Genomic DNA, 26,252 nt, shown 5'->3' on the forward strand with positions numbered 1-26,252 from the left:
TAAGAACACCATGTAAACTAGGTAGCCTTAGGAATGTTATGTTTTTGTTCTGTTTTGTTTTGTTTTGCCAGTGCTTCTAAAGTCTCATTCTCTCTCTGTACTCGTTGTAATTAAATATTTCTTTCCTTTTCTAATTTTTTTCTCCCTAAGGTCACACAGCAGTAAGATGATTAAGGATTAGAGTTCAGGCAATGTAAGTTCAGAAGCATCTTTCTTAACCACCAGGGTGATCTTCTCTTAATTTATCCTCCTCCCTCTCTAATGTTGTATATTACTTGTGTATGTATCTGTTTCTTCCAGAATGTGTTTAGTTCATGCTTAATTGTCATCTAATCAAGCCCACTTCTAGCACAGTGTTTTCTTGTTCACAGGAGTTGGCCCCTAAGTATTTAATGAAAACAAGTGAAAGCAATATGAGTTAACGGTATTTATGTAGCGTTAGTGTATAGGACATGCGCTTGCTTCCTTTGAGTATGACAGTTTATCACAACATCCAATTGCTTTGTGAACATTGGGCTGAAGTGCATAGTAGTTAATGCCATAATGATCACAACTGTGAAAGTGAATTGTATTCTGCTTATAATTGGTACACTGAGAGCAGTATTTTAAATTTTCCAGAGCATTAGGCATGCATTCATCTGGGAGACCGGACAGAAATATTGTACTTTCTGATTCAGATTTAACTGAGATGATTTCTGGGGTATGATGCGAGGTAGCCAGCTGTTCATGATCTACCCCTCTGAACCTCCCATGGAAATGGCCATGAAAACAAAAATAAATGATGTAAAGTCATAGCAGCACTGGAAATTAGGGGTATCAATCAAAGATTTCCCTATATCTGGGAGGGACTTTGCCTAAGTTTAGGGCAGCTGGATAGACTGAGAGATATTCGGTGACTATCCAGTGTCTAAAGTCCTAAAATATTCACCTGACTAGAGAAGACATGGGAGGATATTTCTGGGAACCATACACTGTACACCCCCATATCAGAAATGTGAGGCCTAGGCGGCTGGCCAGCAAGGCTGTTGATCACTTTCCTATTCCATGGTAATGGCTTCCAGATGCAATAAAGCTGTCTCGTGTTTCCCACACCTTCTCACTTTATATCCATTAAAGAGTACACAACAACTCCCAAGACTGCAATACAGCCTGTGCAATAGGGAATGGGCAACGGGATTAGAAGCTAGTTAGAAGAAAGGGTTGGAAGAACACCAGGAAGAGTATACCGTGGGGATTATCTATAACCTTTTATGTTCTGCTCTAGCAAGACAAGAATTCACAAGTTGTTTACATTATCCAGGAAAAGAAATCCAGCTCTCATACTTAAAGAGCCCACCAATAGGAGCAGGTAAATATCTTTGCCCAATCTAAAAGCAAATTGCATTTGAATAAAGTCATGGCACAGAGGGAACATTTGTAGAGGCTCACCTGCCATTATAAGATCTGCAGGTGAGTACTGGTAACACGCTGGTGGTCTACAAATACTGATTCAAAGGACCCTGTAAGTTGCCAAACAAGCAGGATGCAAACATCTTTGTACACTATTACCTCAACATACATACAAGTACTTGTGTGTGCATGCACACTCACGCGTGCACACAAACACACACACACACTTATACAGCAAAAATAACCAAATAAAATGGTCACAGTGTTATCTCTGGGTGGAGCTACAAATTTTTGTTACTTAAAAAATATATCCTGTATTTTTATAAGTAATTTACCATTAGCATGTTTTATTACCCTAATCAGAAAAATATTTTAGTTATATATATATTTATAGTTTGTAAATGTTAATTCAACTTTTGCTCTATTGTTGATTTTACAAGTCTCTTTGTAACTTTTAGCACCAATAAGAAACAAAGTAATACAACTCCTTTTAAAATTTTTGTTTGACTAAAGTAAAAATTTCTTTATATTTTTCTTTTCTAAAAAAGCCACAAAACCTTTAAAGTATATAATGTAAAAAGCCTATATTATTCTTTACAGTATCAGTAAACAAGATTTTTGTGAAGTTAAACAAATCACCCATAAAATAATTTTTTCTTTCAAAGTTTATCATAGACCTAACTAATTTCTGATTAATGAGTAAAGGCAAAAAATGCCATAAAATTACTATGCAATAGATGCCAGTTTTAATACACTAAATAAAATACATCAAGAATTAATTTTAAAGATATTAATGAAACGATCTTGGCTCATAACTTCCTAATGCAAAATATAGGGCTGAGAATGGGGAAGATATGAAAAATCAAAGGACAATGAGAAAAACCCAATATTTCACTTAATAATACTGTTCTTCCCATTAGATTTTTACATCAGTTTCAATATCAAATTATCATTACTATGGTGTTTTTCTTGTCAGATTAAAACTGTAAACAACAAAAATTTTGCTGTTTGTTAAAAGGAAAATAGATCAAATTCATAAATATGAACCTCCTAAATTTGGTCAGAACTTAGTTGAACATGTCTCAATATACCTAACGATTAAAGACACAATACTTGGGAAGTAGTTATCACCTTTTAGAACTTATATTAAAATGTTCTTCGTAGAATCAGTGACTCAGGAGGTAAACAATCAGTTGGAATACCAAGATTAAAATTTTAAGCATTTGATATTAACTAAACAAATAAAGCACAAACTCAGAAACAAAATTTTCAGGTCACTATAAGAAGTGTAATCTTTTACCTAGTTGGTCAAAATTATCTGTCCTTTTTTAGAAACTGTGACCAGGAGCTGGGTAAGTTAAGGACAGTAGCTGTTGTTACCAAACCAATAATCTACATTGAACTTGCCTTTCCACGTTCACTTTTAACCCTAAATGGTAAATGATTAGGCAGCCAATATAATATAGGTAGTTGTGATACCAAGCAGGGCCCTGTGGGGCTCCTGGGCACAAAAGTCTTTCTATGTTCCCCCACTTCTTTGATTACAGGAAACAGGCTTCCTTCAGCCTCCATGACCTTCCCTGACTTCCAAGGGGGCAGAGTCAAGCAGCTGTTAATTAGGGAAGGGAGGGGATGCAAGGCAAGGGAGAAACCAACAGTCAAGAGAAACAATAGTGCAACCTTGGGGCAGGGTCCCAGTTCCCCATCAAGAGATACACACAAAATATCTTTGAGCTGTTTTGTAGATACTGAAACCCCCACCAGGTGGGAGAAGTTATCTGTTAAGGATGGTGTGCTGCCCACAAGCACAGAGACCTCAGACCGGTTGGAACCAGAAGGTTGATGATGCTGACTCCCACTTACCTCACCACCAACCCATCAGAAGAATGTCCACAAGCTGATCACGCCCTCTTTGAACCATTACTATAAAACTCCTCACTACCCTCTCCAAGTTGGGACACACAGTTTTGAGGGCATTAGCCTGCTGTGGCCCCCTTTGCCTGGCAAAGCAATAAAGCTATTCTTTTCAGCTTCACCCAAAACTCTGTCTCCGAGATTTAATTTGGTGTCGGGGTCCAGAGGCCTGATTCGCCTTCAGTAGTATGCATCAAAGTACACGTTTCTTAGATGAGTGAAGGACAAAAAGAAAAAAGAGACAAATTTCAAAGAAGTAAAGATATTCATTAGGGTTAGTGGCTACATTTCCTAGAAATCTTGCAGAAATAGTCAGTAAAAAGCTTTTTTTGGTATGTGGAGGGGAGTGGGGGTGGGTAGGGAGGGATTATTGGTGGTCAATTTAGAGTTATAGGTACCATGGCATAGAGATGATTCATTCTAGCCCTTGCCCTGTTCTGTGGCCTTAGAAAAGTAACTTTATCACTCTTAAATTCAGTTTCTCCATGTATAAAATCCAAGAGCTATTAAAGATTGTAAGGATTAGATCTTCTAACATGCTATGAATCTCTGAATACAGATAACACATCGGGCCTAGACACACACGTTACTTTTCCCTACCAACAACATTTGGTTCATTGGATCCAATGGTTAGTTGGGATGACCAGGAAGCAGGGGACAAGGGAGTCCTCCTGAGGTATCCTTTGCTCTTTGAGGGTTTTCAGCTAACAGACTTCTACGTGATCTTCAATTTGGCAGTATTTGCCTCTGAGTTTATGTGCGTCCATTCTTTATGCAAAGTTACTGTCAAGGCAAACTTACTTGCTTCTAACCACCACCTTGAAAATCATTTCCTTTTAAGGCTGCAGTTCTAATACTACTTAAATTATTCCCAGGGGGAGAGGGGAGAGGGGAACAGGATTAAAAGTACAATTAGCAATTTAAAATGACTGAGTATATCCCTGCAGCAAACCATTCCCTCAAAAAGCACACCTTCAAATAAAATAGGTCAAAAAGTACTACTGAATAATCTCTCAAAATGTGTAACATTTCCCCACAAAGACATGATTAAAAAACAGTGGATTAATAATGTTAAAATCACTTGACTTTGCTTTTGCCAGAAAATGGGGTTAGTGTTAACTCAATTTAACAAACGGAATTTCAATGCCATGGGAAAATTAGAGTCACAAACTCCAGAAAGATGCTTAAATTGCCAAAAATGAGATCGTTACTGGCATGTTTTCAGCTGAAGCAACTGCTACGTTATCAACCATGCATTCTCAAAATACTATTGACAAAATATTAGGAAATTATTTGTATTTCAAATAACAAATCTGGATTCAGCTCACTTGCTATTGTCTTATTTTTTGTTTTCATCAAAACAATCATCTAACTCGTCTGCCTTTCCAATCACACCCATCTTGTGGTTTCAAAGGATGGGAAACGCCTTTGATTCAAAAGATTTAAAAATCAGTTATTATGAAAATAGGAACAGAATGATTGGAAAGAAGCACTAAAATGCAAACAATGATTCTTAGATCCTTAGAAGAGATTTCAGAGAAACAATATAAGATGAAAGGAAAGACTATCTGTATTCCTAATGTTAGAAATACACTAAAATAATATTTATCACATTTGTTCTTGAAAATTCAGATTAGCATGCATGTCAGTGATTTTATTCATTGTCGTCACTAAACAGGGGCTCAAATATTTAAGAATCACTTCTCCTTTGCCCCAAAGCATCATAGCTTTTCACAGATGCTATGGATTGCCCAAACTCAATTACGGAGGTTTTGAGTATCAGGGCACTGGTGAGGGACAGGAAAGTAATAGAATAAGTAGGGTTTAGAGAAATAATGGAAGTTGAAGAGCAAGTAAGGATGGAACCCTCAGGCTGCCTACCAGCTTTCTCTGAAACCTCTCATCTGTGCCTGGATTGGTCCCTCCATGTCTACGCCCTTACAGCACCCATGCATGCCCCCATTATACTGTCTTCTTATTATGCAATTTATTGGTTCGGCCGCCAAAAAGGTTCATTCGAGTTTTTCTGTAACATCTTACAGAAAAACCCGAATGAATTTTTTGGCCAACCCAATATTCTTCCTCTTCTCCCCAGATTAGGAGCTCACTGGGGACAAGAGCTTCTTTTATTGCCATATCCGCATTGCGCTGTGTAAGTCCTCATACTTATATCCTCAGACAGTGTCTATCAAATAAATGAATTACATCTTCTGGAATGTGGGGTCCATAAGAGCCTGGACCTTAACTTCTTGCTTGCTGACGTACTCTCAGTGCCTTTAAAATTTCCTGGCATATGGTAGGCGCTCGATAAATATTTCTTAAGGGAATCAATAATTCAATTAAGCAACACTCTCCTTAGAAAGCAGGCTCATAGGAGACCTTCAAGATGGCGGAGGACTAACACGCGGAGATCACCTTCTTCCCCACAAATACATCAGAAATACATCTACATGTGGAACAACTCCTACAGAACACCTACTGAACGCTGGCAGAAGACCTCAGACCTCCCAAAAGGCAAGAAACTCCCCACGTACCTGGGTAGGGCAAAAGAAAAAAGAAAAAACAGAGACAAAAGAATAGGGATGGGACCTGCACCAGTGGGAGGGAGCTGTGCAGGAGGAAAGGTTTCCACATACTAGGAAGCCCCTTCGTGGGCGGAGACTGCGGATGGCAGAGGGGGGAAGCTTCGGAGCCACAGCCACGGAGGAGAGCACAGCCACAGGGGTGCGGAGGGCAAAGCGGAGAGATTCCCGCACAGAGGAGCGGTGCCGACCAGCACTCACCAGCCCGAGAGGCTTGTCTGCTCACCCGCCGGGGCGGGCGGGGGCTGGGAGCTGAGGCTCGGGCTTCAGAGGTCGGATCGCAGGGAGAGGACTGGGGTTGGCGGTGTGAACACAGCCTGAAGGGGCTACTGCGCCACAGCTAGCCGGGAGGGAGTCCGGGAAAAAGTCTGCAGCTGCTGAAGAGGCAAGAGACTTTTTCTTCCCTCTTTGTTTCCTGGTGCGCAAGGAGAGGGGATTAACAGCGCCGCTTAAAGGAGCTCCAGAGACAGGCGCGAGCCACGGCTATCAGCGCGGACCCCAGAGATGGGCATAGGACACTAAGGTTGCTGCTGCCGCCACCAAGAAGCCTGTGTGCAAGCACAGGTCACTCTTCACACCTCCCCTCCCGGGAGCCTGTGCAGCCCGCCACTACCAGGGTCCCGTGATCCAGGGACAACTTCCCCGGGAGAACGCACGGCACGCCTCAGGCTGGTGCAACGTCACGCTGGCCTCTGCCACCGCAGGCTCGCCCCGAACGCCATACCCTTCCCTCCCCCTGGCCTGAGTGAGCCAGAGCCCCCGAATCAGCTGGTCCTTTAACCTTGTCCTGTCTGAGCGAAGAAAAGATGCCCTCAGGCGAGCTACACACAGAGGCGGAGCCAAATCCAAAGTTGAACCCTGGGAGCTGTGCGAACAAAGAAGGGAAAGGGAAATTTCTCCCAGTTGCCTCAGGAGCAGCGGATTAAAGCTCCACAATCAACTTGATGTACCTGCATCTGTGGAATACCTAAATAGACAACGAATCATCCCAAATTGAGGAGGTGAACTTTGGGAGCCAAGATATATTATTTTTTCCCCTTTTTCTCTTTTTGTGAGTGTGTATGTGTATGCTTCTGTGTGTAATTTTGTCTGTATAGCCTTGCCTTTACCATTTGTCCTAGGGTTCTGTCCGTCTGTTTTTGTTTTTGCTTTTTTTTACTTTTTAAAATTTTTATCTTAGTAATTACTTTTTATTTTAATAACTTAATTTTATTCTATTTTACTTTATTTTATTTTATTTTACCTTCTTTCTTTCTTTCTATTTTTTTCTCCCTTTTATTCTGAGCCGTGTGGATGAAAGACTCTTGGTGCTCCAGCCAGGCATCAGGGCTGTGCCTCTGAGGTGGGAGAGCCAACTTCAGGACACTGGTCCACAAGAGACCTCCCAGCTCCATGTAATATCAAATGGCGAAAATCTCCCAGAGATCTCCATCTCAAAGCCAAGACCCAGCTTCACTCAACGACCAGCAAGCTACAGTGCTGGACACCCTATGCCAAACAACTAGCAAGACAGGAACACAACCTCATCCATTAGCATAGAGGCTGCCTAAAATCATAATAAGGCCACAGACACCCCAAAACACACCACCAGACGTGGACCTGCCCACCAAAAAGACAAGATCCAGCCTCATCCACCAGAACACAGGCACTAGTCCCCTCCACCAGGAAGCCTACACAATGAAGGAGCAAGGTAAAAACCCACCAGATCTAACAAATGAAGATTAAACAGGCAGTCTACCTGAAAAAGAATTCAGAATAATGATAGTAAAGATGATCCAAAATCTTGGAAATAGAGAAAATACAAGAAACGTTTAAAAAGGACCTAGAAGAACTAAAGAGCAAACAAACAATGATGAACAACACAATAAATGAAATTAAAAATTCTTTAGAAGGGATCAACAGCAGAATAACTGAGGCAGAAGAACGGATAAGTGACCCTGAAGATAAAATAGTGGAAATAACTACTGCAGAGCAGAATAAAGAAAAAAAGAATGAAAAGAACTGAGGACAGTCTTAGAGACCTCTGGGACAACATTAAATGCACCAACATTCGAATTATAGGGGTCCCAGAAGAAGAAGAGAAAAAGAAAGGGACTGAGAAAATATTTGAAGAGATTATAGTTGAAAACTTCCCTAATACGGGAAAGGAAATAGTTAATCAAGACCAGGAAGCACAGAGAGTCCCAGACAGGATAAATCCAAGGAGAAACATGCCAAGACACATATTGATCAAACTATCAAAAATTAAATACAAAGAACAAATATTAAAAGCAGTGAGGGAAAAACAACAAATAACACACAAGGGAATCCCCATAGGTTAACAGCTGATCTTTCAGCAGAAACTCTGCAAGCCAGAAGGGAGTGGCAGGACACATTTAAAGTGATGAAGGAGAAAAACCTACAACCAAGATTACTCTACCCAGCAAGGATCTCATTCAGATTTGATGGAGAAATTAAAACCTTTACAGACAAGCAAATGCTAAGAGAATTCAGCACCACCAAACCAGCTTTACAACAAATGCTAAAGGAACTTCTATAGGCAGGAAACACAAGAGAAGGAAAAGACCTACAATAACAAACCCAAAACATTTAAGAAAACGGGAATAGGAACATATATACCGATAATTACCTTAAATGTAAATGGATTAAATGCTCCAACCAAAAGACATAGACTGGCTGAATGGATACAAAAACAAGACCCGTATATATATCCTGTCTACAAGAGACCCACTTCAGACCTAGGGACACATACAGACTGAAAGTGAGGGGATGGAAAAAGATATTCCATGCAAATGGAAATCAAAAGAAAGCTGGAGTAGCAATTCTCATATCAGACAAAATAGACTTTAAAATAAAGACTATTACAAGAGACAAAGAAGGACACTACATGATGATCAAGGGATCGATCCAAGAAGAGGATATAACAATTGTAAATATTTATGCACCCAACATAGAAGCACCTCAATACATAAGGCAAATACTAACAGCCATAAAAGGGGAAATCGACAGTAACACAATCATAGTAGGGGACTTTAACACCCCACTTTCACCAATGGAGAGATCATCCAAAATGAAAATAAATAAGGAAATACAAGCTTTAAAACATACATTAAACAAGATGGACTTAATTGATATTTATAGGACATTCCATCCAAAAACAACAGAATACATATTCTTCTCAAGTGCTCATGGCACATTCTCCAGAATAGAACATATCTTGGGTCACAAATCAAGCCTTGGTAAATTTAAGAAAATTGAAATCGTATCAAGCATCTTTTCCAACCAGAACGCTATGAGACTAAATATCAATTACAGGAAAAAATCTGTAAAAAATACAAGCACATGGAGGCTAAACAATACACTACTTAATTACCAAGAGATCACTGAAGAAATCAAAGAGGAAATCAAAAAATACCTAGAAACAAATGACAATGAAAACACGATGACCCAAAACCTATGGGATGCAGCAAAAGCAGTGCTAAGAGGGAAGTTGATAGCAATACAATCCTCCCTTAAGAAACAAGAAACATCTCAAATAAACAACCTAACCTTACACCTAAAGCAATTAGAGAAAGAAGAAAAAAAAAAACCCAAAGTTAGCAGAAGGAAACAAATCATAAAGATCAGATCAGAAATAAATGAAAAAGAAATGAAGGAAATTATAGCAAAGATCAATAAAACTAAAAGCTTGTTCTTTGAGAATATAAACAAAATTGATAAACCATTAGCCAGACTCATGAAGAAAAAAAAAGGGAGAAGACTCAATAGAATTAGAAATGAAAAAGGAGAAGTAACAACTGACACTGCAGAAATAAAAACGATCATGAGAGATTACTACAAGCAACTCTATGCCAATAAAATGGACAACCTGGAAGAAATGGACAAATTCTTAGAAATGCACAAACTTCCGAGACTGAACCAGGAAGAAATAGAAAATATGAACAGACCAATCACAAGCACTGAAATTGAAATTGTGATTAAAATCTTCCAACAAACAAAAGCCCAGGACCAGATGGCTTCACAGGTGAATTCTATCAAACATTTAGAGAAGAGCTAACACCTATCCTTCTCAAACTCTTCCAAAATATAGCAGAGGGAGGAAAACTCCCAAACTCATTCTATGAAGCCACCATCACCCTGATACCAAAACCAGACAAAGATGTCACAAAGAAAGAAAACTACAGGCCTATATCACTGATGAACATAGATGTAAAAATCTTCAACAAAATACTAGCAAACAGAATCCAACAGCACATTGAAAGGATCATACACCATGATCAAGTGGGGTTTATCCCAGGAATGCAAGGATTCTTCAATATACGCAAATCAATCAACGTGATACATCATATTAACAAATTGAAGGAGAGAAACCATATGGTCATCTCAATAGATACAGGGAAAGCTTTTGACAAAATTCAACACCCATTTATGATAAAAAACCCTGCAGAAAGTAGGCACAGAGGGAACTTTCCTCAATATAATAAAGGCCATATATGACAAACCCACAGCCAACATCGTCCTCAATGGTGAAAAACGGAAACCATTTCCACTAAGATCAGGAACAAGACAAGGTTGCCCACTCTCACCACTATTATTCAACATAGTTTTGGAAGTTTTATTCATAGTAATCAGAGAAGAAAAAGAAATAAAATGAATCCAAATCGGAAAACAAGTAAAGCTGTCACAGTTTGCAGATGACATGATACTATACATAGAGAATCCTAAAGATGCTACCAGAAAACTACTAGAGCTAATCAATTAATTTGGTAAAGTAGCAGGATACAAAATTAATGCACAGAAATCTCTAGTATTCTTATACACTAATGATGAAAAATCTGAAAGTGAATTTAAGAAAACACTCCCATTTACCATTGCAACAAAAAGAATAAAATATCCAGGAATAAACCTACCTAAGGAGACGAATGACCTGTATGCAGAAAATTATAAGACACTGATGAAAGAAATTAAAGATGATACAAACAGATGGAGAGATATACCATGTTCTTGGATTGGAAGAATCAACATTGTGAAAATGACTCTGCTACCCAAAGCAATCTACAGATTCAATGCAATCCTTATCAAACTACCACTGGCATTTTTCACAAAACTAGAACAAAAAATTTCACAATTTGTATGGAAACGCAAAAGACCCCAAATAGCCAAAGCAATCTTGAGAAAGAAAAACGGAGCTGGAGGAATCAGGCTCCCTGACTTCAGACTATACTACAAAGCTACAGTAATCAAGACAGTATGGTACTGGCATAAAAACAGAAATATAGATCAATGGAACAGGATAGAAAGCCCAGAGATAAACCCATGCACATTTGGTCACCTTACCTTTGATAAAGGAGGCAAGAATATAGAGTGGAGAAAAGACAGCCTCTTCAATAAGTGGTGCTGGGGAAACTGGACTGGTACATGTAAAAGTATGATATTACAATACTCCCTAACACCATACACAAAAATAAACTCAAAATGAATCAAAGACCTAAATGTAAGACCAGACACTATAAATGTCTTAGAGGAAAACATAGGAAGAACACTCTTTGACATAAATCACAGCAAGATCTTTTTTGACCCACCTCCTAGAGTAATGGAAATAAAAACAAAAATAAAGAAATGGGACCTAATGAAACTTAAAAGCTTTTGCACAGCAAAGGAAACCATAAACAAGACGAAAAGACAACCCTCAGAATGGGAGAAAATATTTGCAAATGAAGCAACTGACAAAGGATTAATCTCCAAAATTTACAAGCAGCTCATGCAACTCAATATCAAAAAAACAAACAACCCAATCCAAAACTGGGCAGAAGACCTAAATAGACATTTCTCCAAAGAAGATATACAGATTGCCAACAAACACATGAAAGAATGCTCAACATCATTAATCATTAGAGAAATGCAAATCAAAACTACGATGAGATATCATCTCACACTGGTCAGAAAGGCCATCATCAAAAAATCTACAAACAATAAATGCTAGAGAGGGTGTGGAGAAAAGGGAACCCTCTTGCACTGTTGGTGGGAATGTAAATTGATACAGCCACTATGGAGAACAGTATGGAGGTTCCTTAAAAAACTAAAAATACAACTACCATATGACCCAGCAATCCCACTACTGGGCATGTACCCTGAGAAAACCATAATTCAAAAAAGAGTCATGTACCAAAATGTTCAGTGCAGCTCTATTTACAATAGCCAGGACATGGAAGCAACCTAAGTGTCCAACAACAGATGAATGGATAAAGAAGATGTGGCACATCTTCTATATACAATGGAATATTACTCAGCCATAAAATGGAACGAAATTGAGTTATTTGTAGTGAGGTGGTTGGACCTAGAGTCTGTCATACAGAGTGAAGTAAGTCAGAAAGAGAAAAACAAATACCATATGCTAACACATATATATGGAATCTAAGAAAAAAAAAAAAGGTCATGAAGAACCTAGGGGCAAGACAGGAATAAAGACACAGACCTACTAGAGAATGTACTTGAGGATATGTGGAGGGGGAAGGGTAAGCTGTGACAAAGTGAGAGAGTGGCATGGACATATATACACTACCAAAAGTAAAATAGATAGCTAGTGGGAAGCAGCTGCATAGCACAGGGAGATCAGCTTAGTGCTTTGTGACCACCTAGAGGGGTGGGATGGGGGGGTGGGAGTGAGGGAGACGCAAGAGGGAAGAGATATGGGAACATATGTATATGTATAACTGATTCACTTTGTTATAAAGCAGAAACTAACACACAATTGTAAAGCAATTTTACTCCAATAAAGATGTTAAAAAAAATGGATTAAAGACCTAAATGTAAGGCCAGACACTATGAAACTCTTCGAGGAAAACATAGGCAGAACACTCTATGACATAAATCAAAGCAAGATCCTTTATGACCCACCTCCTGGAGAAATGGAAATAAAAACAAAGAAAAACAAATGGGACCTAATGAAACTTAGAAGCTTTTGCACAGCAAATTAACGGGGACGCACTGACAACCCTCAGAATGGGAGAAAATGTTTGCAGATGAAGCAACTGACAAAGGAATAATCTCCAAAATTTACAAGCAGTTCATGCAGCTCAATATCAAAAAAACAAACAACCCAATCAGGGGCTATTCAGAAAGAAACTCTCACCATTTTATAGCATCATTTTTTTTTAGGCAGCAACACTGTCCTTGGCAAAAAAAAAAGTCTTTTTCTTTTGTGTGTGTTTTTATTCCTTTCAGTGAGTGCATAACATTTACAAAAATACACACCAGCAGCAGTCATTACTAAGGGCTATTAATTCTGTACCTAGGCAAACACTCTGCCACCAATAAAGGCTAACGAATATGATGCAAATGACCGAACCAATACATACTGCTTAACATAAACTAGCTTATCCTTCAAATGAAGGGCAGAAGACCTGGATGGACCTTTCTCCAAAGAAGATATACAGATTGCCAACAAACACATGAAAGGATGCTCAACAGCGCTAATGGCTAGAGAGAGATGCAAATCAAGACTACAGTGAGGTATCACCTCACACCATTCAGAATGCCCATCATCAGAATATCTACAGACAATGAATCCTGGAGAGGGTGTGGAGAAAGGGGAAACCTCTTGCACTGTTGGCGGGAATGTGAATTGGTACGGCCACTGTTGAGAGCAGTGTGGAGGTTCCTTGGAAAACTAGAGGTAGAGCTACCATGCAACCCAGCAGTCCCACTGCTGGGCATGTATCTTGAGAAAACCATAATTCAAAAAGAGTCTTGTATCACAATGTTCATTGCAGCTCTATTTACAATAGCCAGGACATGGAAGCAACCTAAGTGTCCATCAACAGATGAATGGATAAAGAAGATGTGGCACATATATACAATGGAATATTACTCAGCCATAAAAAGAAACGAAATTGAGTTATTTGTAGTGAGGTGGATGGACCTAGAGTCTCTTATACAGAGTGAAGTAAGTAGTCAGAAAGAGAAAAACAAATACCGTATGCTAACACATATATATGGAATCTAAAAAAAAAAAAAAAAAAGTTCTGAAGAACCTAGGGGCAGGACAGGAATAAAGACGCAGACATGGAGAATGGACTTGAGGACACAGGGAGGGGGAAGGGTAAGCTGGGACAAAGTGAGAAAGTGGCATGGACATATATACACTACCAAATGTAAAATAGATAGCTAGTGGGAAGCAGCTGCCTAGCACAGGGAGATCAGCTCGGTGCTTTGTGACCACCTAGATGGCTGGGATAGGGAGGGTGGGAGGGAGCCGAAAGAGAGAGGAGATATGGGGGTATATGTATACATATAGCTGATTCACTTTGTTATAAAGCAGAAACTAACACACAATTGTAAAGCAATTATACTCCAATAAAGATGTTACAGAAAAAAACAAAGAAAGAAAGAAAGCAGGCTCATAGCTCTAAACAGGTACAATGACTAGTGGCTTTAAAGTAAAGTGTATCTCAACAGTTCTGGTTCAAATGTGAATTAGATAAAGATGACCAGTGCCAAAGTATATGGTTGTTTGTTAAGCATGCCAATGTAAAAAACAATGACCTAGTGCTTTTCTCTTATTTGGTATTATAGAGGCATGACAATCTAACAGAATCTCAAATTTTGTGAGACATCTTGGGCTTCATTTTAAAATAAATGAAAGACTTGTTAAACACTCAGTTAAAATGTATTTGCTTGACAGAAATCACCTATAGAGGACGATTTAATCCTTAGTGCTTGACATGAAATTCCCTTGACTGTGTTCAGGGGTGAACAGGTGGTCTGTCAGAATATTAAGAACATATATATTTGCATAAACACATGAAAAGCATCTAAATCTCTCAGAATTCTCATGATGTAAACAGGTTTTTTTGCCCGACCTCATGCTAAACATGTGGAAGAGTGTGCTCCTTTGAAAAAGGGAACAGACTCTCATTCTTACTGTCACAAATCGGAAAATTGCTTTGATGCTAGATGGATGGTTGAATTTACCATGTGGGAACAGATCCTCCACGTCCTTGATCAATCACTTGTCCAAACAGGAAAATTGTAATCCCTTTCCTCCAAAACATGAACGTGCCAAAACAAAAGAGAGATTTTTATGGAACAAATAGGACTAATACATTGTGCCCTAATAGCAAATGTTCTCTGGTAAAAAGGAAAAAACATTTACGGTAAGCAGGAGGTACCTTGGAGGACTGGGAAGTTCGGTATTCATGTTCAGGTTATTTACCAGCAGAATAGATTCAGGCTCCTGCTTATGAGGAGAAATACACAAGAGGAAAATTTAATAATGTACATCCAGACTCTATGACTTAATACATACGTCCCCTTTATTTATTTGTGCTCCAAATCCATCTTCAAAGAAATGGGAGCATGCTTGAAAGAAACCAAGCAATCTCTAATAAAGGAGCAAGATTATGAAGTTACCTGGGGATCTGGCTAAGCATCAAGGGACTTTAAATATCAAAAGAAACTGTGATTTGATTCCTTTTTCTGATCCAATGTTGTCTAGGGAAGTCCAAAGAATTAAAGTTTTGTCCTTTCCCAAACTTTTAAGTATCCTTACTATACAGAGAGGACATTTGTTTTTTCCTTGAAGCTGAGTTTCTTAATTTTGTGTTTCTAAAAATAAGAGGGGATACTTCTGAGATAGGCTTGATATATCTAGGTCTGTTTTATTGTTGTTTGGTTGGTTTTCTGGTTATGTTTCTTGATCCCCTCCAGCAAGGTTTCAAAACAACAGAAAATTACCGATTCAATAGGCAACGAGTTTAAATTCAAAGATAAGTTGGTTATTCATCAAGTCTTTTTTGTTGTGGCTGCATTATTCATTGGCCAACAATAGTTTAAGACTCAAGTTACAAATGTATCATGTGGAAAATACTATCAAAATCATCTCTGAAAGTTCTGTTTCAAAACCTGACAAAAGAATGCCAGTACTCTGAAATTTCTCCAGATTACAAGAAATGAGCATTCAATACAGTATGCTCTAAAACACTTAAATGCTACATAATTGGTAGAATAGATACCTACGCCAGCTTAATTAAACATTCAAGTTCCACTTTGCTTGTTTTTGGCAACTGAAAATTTCTGACATGAAGAGATATGCCAGGAGAGGTTAATAAATGTAATTCTGGTAAACAATTTCTGCTTCTCATACATTCAATTACAAATATGTTCTGCTTTTCTATCATGCACCCAGAACTTCTTACAAAGCCCTAATAAAAGATGTGTAACTCCTTGATTCAAGATTTCAATTTGTAAATCTTTGAATAGAATTCAAGTGCCCCTCTAAGGGACTCCAGTCTCTTTATCTCTCTTAAGCATGATTATATTGATATATATACAATTACGATAGCTACATACTGATATAAAATGAGTACATATGTATTTTCCTATTAAAATAATTAATTTCAGCAACTAATGATCACTAATGAATAGTAAATGAAAAGATTATATCTATGTTGGTAACAAATTTTTTTAGGAGTTATTAGATTGTCAAACAAAAGGATTTAAAAAAAAATATTCTGGTGAGATGATAATTTTTGTGCCATAAAAGCAAAATTGCACTGGACAAAATTAAATAGGAAAGCAACATTTTATTCAAGGCTATGCAACAGGGAAGAGAAACCAGAACTTCGTCTGAACTCAACTTCACTGAAATAAAAAATGAGAAAGTATTTAAGAGCTGAGGTGGATTGATGGAGGGGAGAGTTTCTAAGAGCTGGAGTGGGGGGAATCCCAGTCATGTGTGTTTGCTAATTGGCCTTACCCAAAGCAACAGTAAACTTTCTCTAACCCTCATGACAGGAGGTAGCATTACAACTTGGAGTAAGGCAGCTACCCAAGTTAGGCTCCTACGCTCCCACAGAGACTGAGAAACAAGGACTATCTTCCTTGATGAGGACATTTGAAAGGGATGTCTCCCAGGTCCTTGAGAAAGCTGGTCCTGGGCTGAAAAACTGGCAAGAGGCTTTAAAATTTTTTATATCTCAAAAGGACAGAGAAAAAAAACAGTAAGTTTTCTAAAATAAATGCTCTGAGGAAAGGGAAGGTAGGGCCCTCTGAGGTTAGACTTTCTGGATTCTGTAAGGGCCAAGGTGAGGGGGAGGCCTGGGGCCTAGAGGCAGAAAGAAGCCTGCCTAAAGTTTTGTCAAGCTGAGGGAAATGTCAAGGCCATCTTGATGAGTACTCAGTGCTAAAAGAAACATTTAATAAATACAAATATCAATATCAAATCAAATGTGTAACCAGCAGTAGAGGTAATGTGCCACATTTTGTTACTGTCAAAGTGCAATTGTCAATTTATCCCACGAAAAGCAGGCATTCTTTTTCCTTATGTTTATCTACCTTGCTCTCACTCTTTAGACAAGCAGTTGGCAATCTAAAGTCCACGGCCAAACTCAGCCCATAGATTTTGTTTTTAAAACAGAGTTTTATCAGAGCATAGCCATGCTGTTCTGTTTACTTAGTATCTACAGCTGCTTATGCACTAGGAATGTAGCATTGAGTGGCTGTGACAGACACCATAGGACACACAAAGCTGAAAATACTTACTCTCTGACCTTTACAAAAAAAAAAAAAAAAAAATGCCGACCTCTGCTTCAGACAATTTTCAATGTGAGCAGGGGCTTTGTCCCACTGTCTTACAAGTATGATGGGATCCAAATTCACCAATTCACCTGCAAGTCACTGGATACCAAAAAAGTATCCAAAAATATTTTTTATTGTTATTGTTTACTTAAGTTAAAAAGGTAATAGAAAAATGAAAGTAATAAGTTGAAGGATCTATGATTCTTTTCTTTTAAACTACCATACATTTACCATTTTTTCTGTATTAACATGGTTGTGCTTCTCAGAATATCAGAAACATGGCGATGAAGAAATCTGACATCAGCTCACAGAGATATTTTGGAATAAATTTAACTTGATCCTTTCTTTTACTGGGATTCTTTCCAGAAGACTTTTTTGTTTTTGTGGGTTTTTTTAAACATACTTCTCTTGGCAGTACAGTTCATTTACTTCAGACTATTAAATCATAGTTACATTTTAATTGTAATCAAATTTTATACTGGTTGCTCTGATGAGTTCTTATAGCCATTGACATGGGACAGAGCAAAACAGCAGTCACAGACTTCATCATGGCTGCCCAGTTTCAAAATAGGTTTCCTCCAAAGGAATGAGCTCCCAGAGATTGGATGAAGATGGTGGAGGAGTAGGATATGGCGCTCACCTTCTCCCACAAATACATCAAAAATACATCTACATGTGGAACCGTTCTCACAGAACATCTACTGAATGCTGGCAGAAGACCTCAGGCTCCCAAAAGGGCAAGAAAATCTCCACATAACTGGGTAGGACAAAAGAAAAAAGGAAAAAAAAAAAAGAGAGAGAAAGGAATCAGGACGGGACCTGCACCCCAGAGAGGAAGCCGTGAAAGAGGGAAGGTTTGCGTACCCTGGGAAGTCCCCTCACTTGCAGGGCAATCAGCCAGGATGGAGGGGGAGCTTTGGAGCCTCAGAGGAGAGCACAGTAACTGGTTTATAGAGGGCAAAGCAGAGAGAGACCTGCACAGATGGTAGGTGCCACTGCCCTGCACTCCCCAGCCTGAGATGCTCACCTGCTGGGGCTGGCAGGGTCTGGGTGCTGAGGCTTGGGTTTTGGAGGTCAGGCCCCGGGAGAGGACTGGGGTTGGCTTTTTGGAGACAGCTTGAAGGGGCTAGGGTGTGGTGTGACACAACTGAGGGAGTATGGGAAGAAGTCTGGGCCTGCCAGAGAGGCAAGGCACCATTGTCTGGGGGCACATGAGGAGAGGGGCAGGACCAAAATAGGAGCTTCCTTCTCCGGGAGAGTGCTCTCAGGTGGCAGGGCACTGCCTACACAAGCTCCAGGGGCAAGCGTGAGACACGGCTGCCATTTCAGACTCCAGAGGCGGGCACGGACCACAGCTGCTGCCAAGGATCCCATGACTGGGCACCAACCGCTGCCCACACCTTCCCGGGAGTGCACACAGGCCATGCACCTGCACAACCCCTATCAAGGGGATAACGGCCAGCACACACTGAGGAAAGAGATGGCAAGCATCCAAACCAAAAACAGCCCCTATGCCAAAAAATATTAAATCCACACGAGCTATGCAGTGATGCTCCCACAGATAAATAGCCCTCCAAGACTACAGTAGATAATTGCTTCTCTTAAACTCACAGAGTAAGAGAAATATAAGCAAAATGAAGAAGCAGAGGAACGATTCCCAGTTAAAAGACCAAGCGAATTCCCCTGAAAGAGCAAACAATGAAAAAGACTTCTTCAGTCTAATAGACACAGAGTTCAAAAAGGAAGTAATGAAAATACTGAAGGAATTAAGAAAGGCTATTGACAGAAATGCAGATTGCTGTAAAGAGGAACTAGAAACTATAAAGAGGAGCCAAGAAAAATTAGAAAATTCATTTGCCAAGATGAAAGCTGAGCTAAAGGCAATGAATAGCAGAATGAATAATGCAGAAGAAGAAATAAGTGATCTGGAAGATAAAATAATGAAAATTAGCCAATCAAAACAGCAGACTGAAAACCGAATTTTAAAAAGTGAAAGCAATATAGGAGACCTATGGGATAATATAAAGCATGCCAATCTATACATAATAGGGATTCCAGAAGGAGAAGAAAGAGAAAAAGGGATTGAAAATGTATTTGAAGAAATTATGGCTGAAAACTTCCCAAACCTAAAGAAGGAAACAGGTATCCAGGTATAGGAAGCATAGAGGGTCCCAAACAAGATGAACCCAAACAGACCTACACCAAGACATATTATAATAAAAATGGCAAAGTTAAAGATAAAGAGAGGATTCTAAAGGCAGCAAGATAAAAACAAAGTGTTAATTACAAGGGAACCCCCATAAGGTTATCAGCTGATTTCTCTACAGAAACTCTACAGGCTAGAAGGGAGTGGCAAAATATACTCAAAGTCTTGAAAGAGAAAAATCTGCAACCTAGAATACTATACCAAGCAAGATTATCATTTAAAATAGGAGAAATAAAGAATTTCTCAGACAAGCAAAAACTAAAAGAATACAGGAATATTAAACCTACCTTAAAAGAAATGTTGAAAGTTCTTCTCTAAATCGAAAAGAAACAAGCAGATATAGGAAGGAGGAAATCACAATTGGAAAGTAAATCACTTAAATTAGCCAGTATACAGATGATTAAAAAAAAAAAGAAAAACCACTGCGAAAGCAATGATAAACACATGGAACAGCAAAAGGATAAACATGAAGATGTAAAAAAGAACATCAAAATCATAAAATGTGTGTAAGGAAAGTAATAAAATGGAAAATGTAGATTATTTTTTTTTAAGAATGTGCATGTAGATTCTTTTTTTTAGGATGTGTTTGAGCCTATATGACTATCAGTCTAAAGCAAGCAGATATAGAAAGGGGTTAACATACTTGAAAAACAGGGCAGCCACAAATCAAAAACATAAAATAGAGTCACAAAACCCCAAAAGAACACAAGCATAAAATAAAAGGAAATCATCAAACCACAGAAAGAAAAACAAAGGAACAAAGAAGAAACACAGAATCAACTGGAAAACAAGTTTTAAAATGGCAATAAATACATATGTATCAATAATTATATTAAATGTCAATGGGCTGAATGCTCCAATTAAAAGATACAGAGTGACAGACTGGATAAAAAAACAAGAGCCTACAATATGCTGCCTACAAGAGACCCACCTTAGAGCAAAGGACACACATAGACTGAAAGTGAGGGGATGGAAAAAGATATTTCATGCAAATGGAAATGACAAGAAAGCAGGAGTTGCAATATTCATATCAGACTTTAAAACAAAGGCCATAAAGAAAGATAAAGAAGGACACTATATAATGGTAAAAGGATCAATACAAGAAGAAGATTTTACACTCATCAATGTACATACACCTAATATAGGAGCACCGAGATACATAAAACAAATACTAACAGACATACAGGGAGAAATTGATGGGAATACAACAATAGTAGGAGATGTTAACACCCCACTCACATCAATGGACAGATCTAGACAGAAAATCAATGAGGCAACAGGATCCTAAATGATACAATAGAACCGTTAGTCTTAATTGATATTTTCAAGACATTACACATTAAAAAAAAAAAGAATACATATTCTTTTCAAGGGCACATGGAACATTCTCTAGGATTAACCATGTACTAGGGCACAAAACTAACCTCAAAAAATTTAAGAGTATAGAAATTATTTCAAGCATCTTCCCTGACCACAATGGCCTGAAACTAGAAATCAACCATGGGAAAAGAAATGAGAAAAAAAACGATTACATGGAGACTAAACAACATGCTACTAAAAAACCAGTGGGTCAACTAGGAAATCAAAACGGAAATTTAGAAATACCTTGAGACAAATAACAATGAAAACACAACTATACAAAATCTATGGGATGCAACAAAAGCAGTTTTTAGAGGGAAGTCCATAGTGATACATGTCTTCCTCAAAAAACAACAAAAATCTCATATAAACAAGCTAACCTACCAACTAAAAGAATTAGAAAAAAAAGAACAGACAAAACCTAATGTAATCAGAAGGAAGGAAATAATAAAAATCAGGGTAGAAATAAATAAAATAGAGATTTAAAAAATAGGAAAAAAATCAATTAAACCAAGAGCTGGTTCTTTGAAATGGTAAAAAAATTGACAAACCTCTGGCCAGGATAATCAAGAAGACAAGAGAGAGAACCCAAATAAACAAAATAAGAAATGAAAAGGAGAAATCTCAAATAATACTGCAGAAATACAAAAAATCGTAAGAGAATACTATGATCAATTATATGCCAACAAATTTGACAACCTAGAAGAAATGGACAACTTCTTAGAAACATACAGCCCACCAAAATTGAATCAAGAAGAAATAGATAATCTGAACAAACTGATCACTAGAAGTAAATTAGAATCTGTAGTTAAAACAAAACAAAACAAAAAACAAAAAAAAACTCCCTACAAACAAAAGTCCAGGACCAGATGGCTTCACAGGAGAATTCTACCACACATACAGAGAACTTATTCCAATCCTCCTTAAACTCTTCCAAAAGACTGAAGAGGAGGGACCACTCTCAAAGACATTCTATGAAGCCACCATCACACTGATACCAAAACAGACAAAGATACCACCGAAAAAGAAAATTACAGGCCAATATCTTTGATGACTATAGATGCAAAAATTCTCAACAAAATATTAGCAAATCAAGTCCAACAACACATAAAAAAAGATCATATACCAAGACCAAGTGGGATCCACCCCAAGTTCACAAGGATGGTTCAACATATGCAAATTAATCAATGTAATACACCACATTAGCAAAAGAAAAGTCAAAAACAACATGATCATCTCAATAGATGCAGAAAAAACATTTGACAAAATTCAATATCCATTCATGGTAAAAACTCTTACAAAAGTGGGTATAGAGGGAACATATCTCAACATAATAAAAACTATTTATGACAAACCCACAACCAATATAACACTCAATGGTGAAAAGCTGAAAGCCATCCTGCTAAAATGTGGGACAAGTCAAGGATGCCCACTCTCACCACTTCTATTTAACATAGTATTGGAAGTCCTAGTCACAGCAGTCAGACAAGAAAAAGAAATAAAAGGTATCCAAATTGGAAGGGAAGAAGTAAAACTGTCACTATATGCAGATGACATGACACTATATATAGAAAACCCTAAGGACTCCACACAAAAACTACTAGATCTAATATATGAATTCAGCAAAGTGGCAGGATACAAGATTAACATTCAGAAATCAGTTGCATTTTTTTTACACTAACAATGAAATATCAGAAAGGGAATGTAAAAAAAAATACCTTTTAAAATCACACCAAAAAAATAAAATGCCTAGGAATAAATCCTGACCAAGGAGCTAAAAGACTTATACGCTGAGAATATTAAAACATTAATAAAGGAAATAAAAGAGGATTAAAAGAAATGGAAAGATATCCCATGCTCTTGGATTGGAAGAATTAATATTGTTAAAATGGCAATACTACCCAAAGCAATCTACAGATTTAATGCGATCCCTATCAAAATACCCATGATATTTTTCACAGGAGTAGAAAAAATAATCCAAAAATTTATATGGAACTATAAAAGACCCAGAATTGCCAAAAGAAATCCTGAGGAAAAAAAACAAAGCAGGAGGCATAACTCTCCCAGACTTCTGACAATACTACAAAGCTACAGTAATCAAAACAGTGTGGTATTGGTACAAAAACAGACATACGGATCAATGGGGGAAAAAAATGGAGAGCCAAGAAATAAACCCACACACCTATGGCCAATTTGTCTTCAACAAAGGAGGCAAGAATATAAAATGGGAAAAAGACAGCCTCTTCAGCAATTGGTGCTGGGAAAGTTGGACAGATGCATGTAAATCAATGAAGTTAGAACACACTCTCACACCATGCTCAAAAATAAACTCAAAATGGCTTAAAGACTTATTTAACATAAGACATGACATGATAAACTCCTATAAGAGAGCACAGGCAAAACATTCTCTGACATAAATCGTATCATTTTTTCTTAGGTCAGTCTCCCAAGGCAATAGAGATAAAACCAGAAATAAACAAATGGGACCTAATCAAACTTACAAGCTATGCAGCAAAGGAAACCATACAAAAAAAAAAAAGACAACCTATGGAATGGGAGAAAATATTTGCAAATGATGCAATCAACAAGGGCTTAATCTCCAAAATACACAACTCATATTGTATGCAGCTCATACAACACAACAACCAAAAAACAAACAACCCAACTGAAAAATGGGCAGAAGACCTTAATAGACATTTCTCCAAAGATGACATACAGATGGCCAATAGGCACATGAAAAGATGCTCAACATCACTAATTATTAGAGAAATGCAAATCAAAGCTACAATGAGGTACCACCTCACACCAGTCAGAATGGCCATCATTAAAAAGTTTACAAATAACAAATGCTGGAGAGAGTATGGAGAAAAGGGAACGTTCCTACACTGTTGGTGGGAATGTAAGTTGGTGCAGCCACTATGGAAAACAGTATGGAGGTTCCTCAGAAAACTAAAATTAGAACTACCATATGATCCAGCAATCCCACTCCTGGGCATATACCCGGACAAAACTACAATTCAAAAAGATACAAGCACCCTTATGTTCATAGCAGCACTGTTCACAATAGCCAAGACATGAAAACGACCTAAATGTCCACTGACAGATGAATGGATAAAGAAGATGTGGTATGTACACACAATGAAATGAATGAAATGAATGAATGAAATAATGCCATTTGCAGCAACATGGATATAACTAGAGATTATAATACTAAGTGAAGTCAGAAAGAGAAAGACAAATACCATATAATATCACTTATATGTGGAATCTAAAATATGGCACAAAAGAACCTACTTACAAAACAGAAACAGACTCAGACATAGAGAACAGACTTGTGGTTGCCAAGGGGGAGTGGGAAAGGGAGAGGTGTCAACTGGGAGTTTGGGGTTAGTAGATGCCAACTATTACATTTAGAATGGATAAACAACAAGGTCCTACTTTATAGCACAGAGAACTACATCCAATCTCCTGGGATAAACCATAATGGAAAAGAAGATAAAAAAGAATGGATATATGTGTATAACTGAGCCACTTTGCTATACAGCAGAAATTAGCACAACATTGTAAATCAACTATACTTCAATTAAAAGAAAAAGGAGTGAGCTCCCTGTTACTGCAGGTGAGCAAACAAAGGGATGATAACAACTAGTGAGGGATGCAAAAACAGGGTTTCCTGATTCAGAGGGAGGTTCAATTGGGTGACCTCTAAGTTCCTCTTCATATCTAAGAATATATAAGCCTTTGTTATTTAGCATTAGGACATTCTGTAACCTGAAAAAGCACACACTATCAGAAAATTTAAAAAAATCATTCTTACATATGATGTTCTAGAAATATGACTGTTGATTAAATTCTCTGAGCAATAAACCTTGAAGATTTTGGTCCAATATATATCCATCAAGTTGGCTGAAAATGATTGACTATCTGGAGCAGCATCTATTCTGTTCACATAAAAATATGATTTGATCTCTAATATGAAAGAATAATCCTAATATATGTGCACAGTTTACATATTATACATGGTTTATATCTGAACAGAATGCACTTATAAACTTAGACCAGGTTTCAAAAGATAAACTCTGGACAAGTAATTCTAAATCCTTACTGAAACTCCTCAGTAAGGGATGTGTTTCTGTATGGCTCACTTCTACAGGATCACATTTACTGTAGTGTTTGGGTTCTACGGGTGGTCAATAAATCTTGGTTTCGCCAAATTAGCAGCACTGAGATAAATATAGGAAGGAAGGATATAGTCTAAAGTTACGGTCAACACCGTAAGGACTCTAGATGTGTCTCTGATGCTAACAGGCTTTGTAACCTTGGACGACTCACTTTAATCAACAGGCTTTAGTTTTCTCAGATATCAAGTAAGGCATTGGTTCTCTAACTTCAGAGTGTACGAGAATCACGTGTTGGGCATATTAAAACACAGATCGCTGGGCCGCACCTTTAGAGTTTCTGATTCAATAGGTCTGAAGTAAGGTAGAAATTTTACATTTCTAAGTTCCCAGGTGCTGCTAATGCTGCTAGTCAAAGAATAGCACATGGGAATGGAATAAGAATTGGGAAGATGATGGTAGTGAGTTACCAAATCCTTAATACTTTATAGCTGTAATAGAGAAAGTAGCCAGCATCCAATCAATTACATCCAAAATGTAACTGTCTTTTTAATCAAAATTTCATTTGATGTAGAAGAAGGGAAATTAACACTCTTTTTATTCCCCCTTTGGATTTCAACAGCGATTTTGAACATGTAAATGTTCTATAATACTTACGTCATAGCTTGATAAATGGATTCAATCCCGTAACGCATGGCAAATTCATCAACTATTTCTTGGGAGGCATCATCAAAGAAAACCTTCCAGGCTTCATCCCCTTTGACCTCTGGGATTTTCACTCCACCATTAGATTTCACTTCAGTCAAGTAATGGAACAAATTCTAAAAGTAAGTGGTTTTCAAATGTTCAGTTTTCTCAGACTAGGCTAGATATATTTAACTGTAACTTTCATTAAATTATACTTATAATTGCATCTAATGTTTCATCAGCATCTATAAACAATAGAAATGTCTCAGATTTTCGTTCTAACGTACCTCATCTTTATGCAAGTTCTGATTTTATTTCTGTCTACGTTTATACGGAATCAATGATTTAAATGTTTCGGATATACCAAATCATTTTAGAAGAAAGTAAATGTTTTTTCATGTAAACATTTCTACATGCTGG

The 26,252-nt window shown here is 37.8% G+C and overlaps 1 protein-coding gene across 2 annotated transcripts in view; it reads right to left on the reverse strand.

Moving 5' to 3' along the window:
• The window catches only part of UNC13C (unc-13 homolog C), a 622,127-nt gene that overhangs the window by 316,333 nt on the left and 279,542 nt on the right, over positions 1–26,252 (reverse strand). For both annotated transcript variants that reach the window (XM_061182103.1, XM_061182102.1), the window contains one exon: positions 25,803–25,966. In XM_061182103.1, the coding sequence (XP_061038086.1) occupies positions 25,803–25,966 (164 nt within the window). The remainder of the gene's footprint in view (positions 1–25,802; positions 25,967–26,252) is intronic.

The sequence above is a fragment of the Eubalaena glacialis genome, chromosome 2 (assembly GCF_028564815.1).
Source record: "Eubalaena glacialis isolate mEubGla1 chromosome 2, mEubGla1.1.hap2.+ XY, whole genome shotgun sequence".
Classification (NCBI taxonomy): Eukaryota; Metazoa; Chordata; class Mammalia; order Artiodactyla; family Balaenidae; genus Eubalaena; species Eubalaena glacialis.